The 10412-nt window shown below is 38.4% G+C and overlaps 1 protein-coding gene across 1 annotated transcript; it reads right to left on the bottom strand.

The window, feature by feature from the left end:
* Positions 1–2793: 2793 nt before the first annotated feature.
* LOC139136688 (uncharacterized) lies at positions 2794–10367 on the bottom strand. The gene is made up of 15 exons (XM_070704477.1): positions 10178–10367; positions 9636–9811; positions 9279–9468; positions 8966–9133; positions 8307–8505; positions 7996–8075; positions 7597–7737; positions 7297–7450; positions 6771–6922; positions 6523–6614; positions 5208–6305; positions 4622–4788; positions 4299–4506; positions 3934–4026; positions 2794–3307 (listed from the first exon to the last, which is right to left on the bottom strand). Exons 1-15 carry the CDS (start codon positions 10179–10181, stop codon positions 3212–3214), a joined length of 3018 nt encoding a protein of 1005 aa, XP_070560578.1. The 5' UTR covers positions 10182–10367; the 3' UTR covers positions 2794–3211.
* Between the last annotated feature and the right edge of the window lie 45 nt (positions 10368–10412).

Genomic DNA, 10412 nt, shown 5'->3' with positions numbered 1-10412 from the left:
CTGCCTTATACATAGGAGTCCATGGACTGCCTTATACATGGGAGTCTATGGACTGCCTTATACATGGGAGTCTATGGACTGCCTTCTGAGTCAATGGAGGTGAAAACTAAAAAGTCCTTTAAACACGGCCAAATTTGATCGCATTGTGAAACAAATCAACGTGCATCTGTATGAGGTAGGGTACTATCCTACATGGGAGTCTATGGACTGCCTTATACATGGGATGGGAGTCTATTGACTGCCTTATACCACGTGGAGGGACCGTGCTTATACATAGGAGTCTATGGACTGCCTTATACATAGGAGTCCATGGACTGCCTTATACATAGGAGTCCATGGACTGCCTTATACATGGGACTATGGACTGCCTTATACATGGGAGTCTATGGACTGCCTTGGGAGTCAATGGAGGTCAAAACTAAAAAGTCCTTTAACACGGCCAAATTTGATCGCATTGTGAAACAAATCGACGTGCATCTGTATGAGGTAGGGTACTATCCTTGTACCAAGTTTGAACGAAATCGCTCCAGGCGTCTCTGAGATATCTGCGTGAACGGACGCACGCACGGACGCACGCACGGACATGACCAAACCTATAAGTCCCCCCGGACGGTGTCCGTGGGGACTAAAAAGCAGATGAGATTATATTTGCAGATTAAATCGACATTACTTAACCATCCAATTATCCCAAATTAGTTCCAATCGTGTTATAATTGTTTTTTCAACAATGAGCGGGAGCTTATTTGCTCGACACAAGTCATAAGCATTCTCAAAGTCTGGGTTACTGTGAGCCAGACTAACGTCAAAATTGTTACCTTTCTAAACTTAAAAATGGTATGGAAGAGGAAAACTGTCATTGTACATATAACGGAATCTTTCATTGAGTTTGTTTGATTTTAACCCAATATCTCGAATTAGGAAAATCTAACACAAAAGCAAAAGAAACAATCACTGCATAAAAATGCTATAATACTTACTGTATTAGCATGAATTATTGCCTGTATTTTAGCTGAATAGTGCATATACAGGTGAATACAGTCAATAATCCATTGCTTGTATTCAGAAAGCCTGTATTCATGTGGATTCATGTAAATTCACGTGTATTATTCTATAATACAGGCAACTCATTAATGTGAATTTATCTGTATTATTGCGTTTTCATGCAGTGAATTATGCTAGGGTAAAGTGGAAATGTGAAAATTGATGTCGACTGTGTTCCCACAGCCTACACTACAGCAGCACTGCAATGGCCAGAAATATTTGCATCTATTAGGAAAGCCACAAATCTCGATTGCAGTTTTGCATTTATCATATTTATTTTGCTCTGCTCATTTATTCAGTGGAGGTAATCATAATAGTAATGAAAAGAAAGAAAACCCTCAATATTTCTATTTTGTCATATACCCTTATACGAAACCATTACCAAGAGTAGATAGTAGTAAATGCAATGACTTGCAAGCTTGCCGTACGACGTCGAGTTTGAGTAATTTACGTACTGTATTGGACGTGTACATAGAGTAGCTTAGCTGAGGTTCTGCTTGTGAACTCTCATGTTTTTATCATCTCAAACACTGGTGTGTGATTCATGACGAAATAGAAAGACGTATTATGGGATATACAGATCAAGGGAAAGAAACGGGCTAAAATAGGAATAAAATAGTATACTTGAATATAGCAAGGTAAAACTTGAATTGTTGAATTGAAAATCGTAGACTTCAATTGAAAATTGACTACAAAAGGAATGGATATTTTACTTGGCAAGCAGGAATTGACTTCCTTAGTCGAGAAAGTAATACGTAATGACATAAAAAGGGATGCTTTACTCCCGTCCGGCTGAAAAGAACGCTTCGCTAACGAAAGATGTGGGTGTGACTTTGAAATCAACAATCCGGCAAAAGGACAAGACTTAGGTTGTCTTGGCCAAAGTGTAAGCTAAAACTATGAAGTTTTTAACTTAAATTATTATTAGAAACTATGCGTCTAGACGTTTTAACGCTCAATGACAAACGCTAAAGTTTCGAAAGGAAAAATTCTCCATCATGTTATGAGTGTCTTCTCATATAAACACTTCTATTTGTTGTCCAGTGTGATACAAAAACATGCATGTTCGGCGACGCAAAGAATTTAACTTTTTGGCCTCATACAGCTGAAATGGAAGTATGCTTAGTTTTGACCGGCTGATATAAACGAAAAGCCAAAGCTTTAAAGAACAATAGGATGATAATTTCTTTCTCGTGTTGTTGCCATATTCTTTTCGCTGCTTGCACTGACCGAGCTACATGGACGTTACAAAATACGGTCATTTCAAGAGGGTGCACACAAAGTGCTAAAAAGACAGATTTTCGTTTACTTGTCTGGACAACCTGACACGGTCAAATATGTATTGAAAGAATCAACCACTATTGGACAAAGCTCATGAGAACACAGAACAGGAATTGCAACTACGGAGTGATTTGAAATCTAAATCATTACATGTTTTTTTATTCTCACGGAAATATAAAAGACAAACGTATGAGACAATGATTGCTGAAAACGCCCCATTTATTTTTTTAATTTCGTCACACAAAGCTGAAAAATGATTCAAGAAATAATGGTATGGCAGGTCAGCTGTAGACCTCATAATGGAACTACAAAATTGCACAGTATTATGTGCCACTTTTGAAATCTCTGTCTCAATACTTGCTATTTAATGTACAAATCAGTCAGGTAATATATTGCAGGTTATTAAGTGAACCAAATATACAAAATAAGCTTAATAACTGTAAAAATCAAGTTAGAGTATGCGAAGCTGTACTATCATGTCACTAATGTATTCAGAATGACCGATTTTAATTGGATGTCACTCTTTTATTTGGCGGAAATCAACAAATGAGTTAATTTGATATTGACCACCATATTGAATTACAAATACTGGTGAAAATCTTGTAATTCATATATAAATCTTCAAGTCACAGTAGCATGTAAGAATAATCCCATTTCAAAGTTTATATTACAATATCTAGAATCATTCTGTATTATTTTACTTATATGCATAGCAACATTACACAGTCTGTTTATGTGTGAATGTACCTTTTAATATGTTGTCATGTCACCTAATGATTTTCTTCCTTATGGGTGAAACTAACTTCTAAATAGCTGAGCTGTATCAAAATTACTGGTTTCGCGTAGAGAAGCTAGGTAAAATTCTACGAAAAGCCGCCGGAGAGATCATTTAAGCCTGGGATTCTCTGTGGTTGAAGTCATCTACAGGAGTCATCTTGTTCTTGGAAGTCGTCTTTGCAGACTTAGCACGCCCCCATGCGCGTGTCTGTAAGCATGAAACATGTAAAAATCATTAAACATGATGAACTCTGTACTGTAAAATTACTTTGTTCTCTATATAAGTCACAGCAGGAAAGGAGACTTAAGGTAGAACAGCCTCGGGGACAGATATGCGTGCTCTCAAACTTTTACAATCTTTCTAGTATACCACTTGTGGGGGTTCATTTTGAAGTTTTTGGTGTAAGAACTTTTCAGCAGCTTAGCTTTTTGAAATTCGAAATTTTAATTTTTCTCTCTAGAGTTAGCACAGGGATGGCGGCCATTTTGAATTTTGAATATCGGTAAATCTTGAGTTATTTGTTTCTCTAGTAACAAATTTACTCGGTGACCCCTTCTTTTATTCTTGATTTTGAAAAGAGAATGGTTGAAAGATTCCTTGCGGAAAGTTTGAGCAAAAGTTTAAGTCTTTCACTTTCGAGGCGCATACTACCTTAAAGCCGCTCGAAGATCTCACATCAGTACAATAACCGAAGGGACAAACATACACTTTGTGCCGCTATGTTAACTCTTTACAAACGATTATGAATGACACGGGAGAGAAAAATATCACAGCATCACAGCAAACAGAAATAATGACAAGAAGATTACTAGGAAGATGTGTATTCCACTCACAGGAGCTGCTGGTCGATCGACAAATCCGAAGCGTTGTTCAACAGACAGCACAATTTTCTGTTCTGCGTCGCCATCCACACTTTCATCATTATGCTGTACGATATACGTAGAAAGAGAAAACATTGTCTTTATAAACATAACCTTCTCATTCGTTAAAAACGACTTATCTCTTGTTTGTTTTCGTTGAAATTAATATGCATTGTCAATCAGAATGATGTACACTTTTCATACAACTATGAAACTTAAAGTAACTAAATTTGATCAAATGGGCCAATAATATTCTCAAAATTTTATTTGTGTCCGTATTACAATACTCGAGACCTAACCGAGACATCAGATCAGTAAAAAGCAATTTTAATTCTTACTTCTGGTGATTGTATCGGGTCGATGCACTGTATTTCTTCAACATCATCAACTACCGTTTCTGCTACTTCGCCAGTATCCTCTGGCACGACTTCATTGTTGTTGTTGTTGACAGAATCGCCCTTACTCTTCTCTTTCGTCAGTTCGAGGTTCTCGTCTGCATTGCTGTAGGTCTGATCAAAGGCCTTGCTCAGGTCGTCGTTCTGCGGGCTATGGAAAGATTTTGAACATTAAGCGCAATTAATAAAATAGGAAATAAGTGTTTGGGACTATGAACACATAACATTCTAAACCATTTAGAAAATGACATTAAAGCATTTCTTACACTACTTTAAGATGTTTCTTTTTCTTCAAGTACGCTCTTCTCAGTATTATGATGATGACTAAAGCCAGGATAACTGCCGAACAAACGGCAGCGATGATGACAGTTGGAGAAAATCTTCCTCCGCAAGGCCACTCAAAGTTTTCACAATAACATGCAAACGAGTTGATCTATGGGAAAACAGAAACAAACTCATTATCCGGCATCTAGTCTGCCACATATTGTACAGATTTGATCTGCCAGGCTGCACATGCGCAATGGTTTGTATCTGCAGGGCAATATTCAGTACACTTCCAGAATCCTGCAGAGTCTCAGTTGGTATGAAATTACATGACTGCGATACACTATTGTATAAAATTCGAACATTACCCGATTGAATCAGAAATCGAGCCATTGACGCCTGAAAGCGTCAGAACCGATAAGGCTATCTGATTCGCATCGGGAAAGACTGTTTGCCAGTTCGTCACCAGCAGTGTCTAGATACACCTACATACACCCTTCAGCTATCCTGTATCACATAGAACGTATGTTTTCTTTAAATTCACTGATAAATTCAATTTGAATGCTTTATATTGAATTCTCATGTTACCTGGTCAACACAGGTGAAGTTACTTGGACATGGATTAGATTCACATTCGTTGTAGTCTGTGTGACAATATTCTCCGACGAAGCCAGGTGGACAACTACAAGTGTATCCATCGAATCCCTTGGATCGTTCTTCACTGGTACAATCTGGATCCAGCTCGGTTCCATTACACACGCCACCATTTTCACAGGGATTCGCTAACACGTAAACTTTAAGAGTAATGACCTCCGAATGAGCACCGCTACGATCGATCGCGTTCAACTTGAAAGAATCTTGGCCATGGAAGTCTTTATCCGGGACATAAGCCAGTGAACTGAACACCCATGCAAGTCTATCAGCGCTGTGAGGGATGGGCAATGCACAGGGATATAACACAGTAGATTCATCAGAATTGTTGTGACTTAGATATTCATCTGTGATGTTGGATAACGGTAAACAGTCGTAGTTGATGAAGTCTACGTCAGTGTGTTGTTCACCTATCTGCAGAGTACCATGTTGAGGTGGGTCAAACAGCAGGGTCAGAATGTCCATTGTGTCAGGGTCAAATGCTCCAACGACGGCTCTAAAGCTCCTATCATCATCATCTCCTTTCTTTTCCTCTGTGGTGATGACTTGAGCTTCAATCATTCCATTGGCGACATCCAAGGGATCTGTCACTAAGAATATATCTGGGTTGTCATTGACTCCATGCACATCTATCGTAAGAGTTTTAGGTGTCGAGAGAGGCTCTCGATTGTCTGTTCTGTCTTCTGTAGCGAGGATCCGAACTGATTTTAGGCCAAAACAGTCCAAACACGGTTTATAATGCAGTTCTCCTGCAGGTGAAACTGAAATTTCACCAAAATTCTCTTCAGGAATATTTCCTTCCAAAGTGAACTTAACGTCATCATCTTCATCGTCGTATGCTGTGACCTGAAATCTAAGTGTTCCAGCGTCCTCCCACATCCATACAGCCGTGGTAGATGCAATTAAAGGCGGTGTGTTGACGAATGGTCCAATACTAGCCACGGTGAAAAGTGTGGGTCCACTGAAGTATGTGTTCGTTGAATAAGACCGACGAAATTTTGAGCTTTCCTCCAGATGGTTTTCTGTCGAACACACCTAAAGACAAAATACAGCAAACTGGCAATTGATGGAATTCTGTACCATCACAATGGGTTTATTTTACTGAAGTACATACTCCAAATAGAATACAGCAAATGCTCGAGTTGATAACAAATGTTTCACAGACGAAGTACTGATGAATACAATACATCTTGGACGATATGAAATTTCGTTCGGAAATGTCACATTTTAAAAGTAGAGAGTTTTCACCTACCTGGACACTCAAAATTCCCTTTTCAATATCGATGGCACACGTGTCGCTGTATTCTGCGCAGGTGTGGCAGCTATCTTGCCACTGTTCCATTTCTGTTCAAAGAATAAAATCCACCGACTTATTCACCAGATTCGAAATAGTGATCAAGGTTCTCTTTCGATCTATGCAAGGTCAGTCACTACTCTGTCAAAAAACCCAAAACATTTCTTTAAATGAAATTCACATACTCCCTACTCCAAATTACATACCCGTTTGCCAGAATATTAGTTTCAGTTCGCGTTCATGTTCATTGCTGTGTACTTGTGACACATTGACTCCAAGAGTAATGTTCAGTGGCTCATTCATCGGTTCACGTCCAATGGTTGTTAAGTAAAATGATGGACCAATAATGTCTTTGATTCTGTAGGTATGGAAATGAAATGCTCATTTAATTATGGGTACGCATCTTTGAAAATACTGACAGTATGGTTGCGATTTTCTGGTAATGTAAATTTGCTTCCTACAAATTGTCAAGGGATAAAACAGTATAAGCTACAAAGATTCTCGTCTAACTTTCATATTTTGTACACGGTTATACAAAAACGTTGGGTGCAAATATTGATGATGTATTGATCAATAACATATTTTTTTGAAAATTTGACGAAAATTCATATTACAGATACGCACTAAGTCAATCGATTACATGTTGATGTCACAAGACCAATGTATATGTTTGTCGAATTGCTGCCAATTGTCTAGCTTCAAATCCAATCAACCAAGGAATATCATATTTACCTGCTCCTCAGATCTCTGTCTGTCTCGTCTTTGGTCAGATCTGGATTCACGATAAACGGCTTGAAATCATGCGAGGCATCAGATGCATACTGGTCTTGTAAATCGTCATCAGACAAAACACCAGCCATCAAAGTCACTTCTGTTGGCTGATCATCTGTGACGTAAAACACAGGGGAGGAGTTTACGATAGTATTTGACACATATAAAATGTATACTTCAAAATATGGAACAGGACTTCTAAAACGCAAAGCATTTAGGAGAATAACACAAATTTCATAGCTATTTGTAAGTAAACCTTACCTTCGTCAGAATCAACGTCTCGTTTTCGCATTGTTTTGTGAGCTTTCAGATCAGTCTGAATAGAGACAGCATTCTCCTCAGTTGGCAATGATATCTCAACACCCGAACCGTTAACATGGGACGATAGAGAATCGCCATTTCCTATTAGACAAAAAATGTACCACAGGTCATTCAGCCACTCTTTCATTTAGATTAATTTACTTACACTTACATTGAGATCCAAAACATCCTGATTTTATCTATCAAATGAAATAAAATTCCTTACATACGAATCTGTAGCGGGAAATCATAACTATTACACTGATTGGGTTTTCAAATTGAGTCACAAAAGTACAAAAATGGTTGTCATTACAGTTTTCAAATTTGCTGAAAAGGGTGCAGAATATTGTCCATACTTACTAGCAATCGTGATGACAGAAGTCGACATGTCGTTACATTTGTGGGCCTTGTTACATACTGTAATCTTCGAGAACATTGTTCTACACAGTGAAAACACAAAATTACAGACAAATGGTGAGCAGTTGCCACACTAGAAGCACAAATAACGTTTACTCTCTCATATTAGCATGCTGTTGTCGTAAATGATTGCTAGGGTTACAGGCGTCTTCACAACACACACATGTACTTGCAAGGAAGAAAGTGGTTATTTGATGTGCAGCAACTACCTATATCACGTAATGAATGAATGTTGAGAAAAGACAAAACCTTACCTTCCTGGTTCCATATGAAACCTGTTCTCTGTTATTTCAACATCTTCAGACGGTTCCCTCACTCCAGAAACATTCACAATAGGCTCATCTCCGATATAGACAATACCATCTTTTATTTCCACTGCACCGGATGTGTTGTATCCGACTTGTATCTTGGAGAAGATGTCTTCTGCGCCGGGAGAACTTCCGATAGAGAACACTGGAGGAGAAATGGAGGCAATATAAGACTCATCTTTATCTTTTGAAACACAAGTGAAACGGGACTTATTTTCCTTGAAGAAAATGGAAGTTGCAGTAGTGATCTTGAGCGATATAATGATTTCTCTTTCTTCCGCTCGATAAATTTAGCCGTCAAGAAAGGAAGTAGTTGAACAAAGGGGGCGTTTTGCATTAGCCTCTAATATAATTACGGAGTCGTTGGAGACAGGGTACGGATTATTGATAGATTAAATAGCCAGAAGGTCCAAAAGATGGCCCTTTAAAAGTTTGTATCCAGAAAACAATTATATTCTTGTCTTCACATGCAAATTATACATGTTGTCAATTAAGAGATATTACAGTGAAGGGGAAATTACAAAATTTAGGATTAGTTTGTTATTTTTACAATTGTAATAGTATTTTGGATTTTTTCAAACTGTGTGTGGATTGGGTTGACTTACGGTAACTGTCAACAGAGTCGTCTTCAACTCTTGTCCATGTCATTCCTGTACTTGATTGACTTCCACACAGATTAACATCATCTACGTCTGTATTTGTGTCGCCATCGTCACACACACTTGTTGCATTGCTGGCTGTCAGGTCAGGTGGTGTTAACATCAACGTTACTCCTGTCAAAGCAACCATATAGAGCAATCAAATGAAACAGAAAAGTCCTACATCATCTCTAAAAACTCCCAAAAGATATATTTATGAAAATGTGTTATGTATCATTCGGTTTTATATATCTCCGGGAGAAGGTAAAAGAAAGATTACCTGTTGTGACTTTGGAAGTTACCAATCCAGCTCGATTTATTGCCTGCACTACCACATGGTATGTCTTTCCATCTTCTAATATTCCAAGAAGATTGTCATTTGCAGCAAACGTGTCTAGTCCGACAGAAACAAAATCCTGAATGTCTGTTGTGTTCCGTTGACTCCCAATAGCCCAGCGGTATTCATGGACCTAAGCGACACACAAAAGTAGCGTAGTGTTAGACTGCATTGTACAAAGGCATCGTATAGGATGGAACAGAAATATAGAAAATTAGCCCCTCTGTTTAATTGCAAAGAATAAAAAATGTCTGTACTATTGTTGAATCGATTTCTATTGACAATTTTTTCATAACGCACCTGACTGCCTATGTCATATGCACTCCACCAGACAGCAATGGTCCTATTGCTTCCTTGGTACGTGATTGGTTGATCAAGTGACCACGAAACGTCGACATGATAGAGATAGTAAAATATTGGTGGTGTGTCGTCCACATATATCCCATTTGATGAAGCAAGTACGTAGCGTCCAGACCCTAGATCGGAAATATACGAGCATATATTACGTTGTATGGATATCAAAATCGTGTGTGATTTGAAGGAAAGAGCCAACATTCTGTTTCATCACTGTTAGTTACAGTATCACGGAGAGCAAGCTTAAAAGAGCAAATACTTTCGAACCTACTTATTGTACAAAACTAAAGTGTTTGTATACTTTTTATAGGTGCCAAGTCATTCTGAGGCCTGTTTAGAGAGTCACATTGAAGGTAATATAAAACAGAACAAAGTGTCTAAAGTCACGAGAAGAAGTGAAAAATTAAATTTAACATCAGCAGTAGCGAAATGCTGCGTGCTCATTAACTCAGATGGAATTTGAGGGTGTTCTGCCTGCAAGTACGTACCCATTACTGCTTTGATTGTGAGGTGGTACACTGCAGGTATAGATTTATGAACACCGCCCTCTATCACAGTTCTCGTAGTATTCAGTGACAGCCCTCTTAGAGCCACTGGATAGCTCTTTACGTCAGTATTGGAACACTCGGGATCACAGACAGTGGACACGCATTGGTTGGTACACGGCAAACAGGGTCGTGCTATCTGTAACATACATATAAAAATAAACACAATCAGACCCAT

This window comes from Ptychodera flava, chromosome 7 (genome assembly GCF_041260155.1).
Source record: "Ptychodera flava strain L36383 chromosome 7, AS_Pfla_20210202, whole genome shotgun sequence".
Classification (NCBI taxonomy): domain Eukaryota; kingdom Metazoa; phylum Hemichordata; class Enteropneusta; family Ptychoderidae; genus Ptychodera; species Ptychodera flava.
Note: the sequence above shows the minus strand (reverse complement) of the source record. Positions and strands in the feature narration are given on the sequence as shown.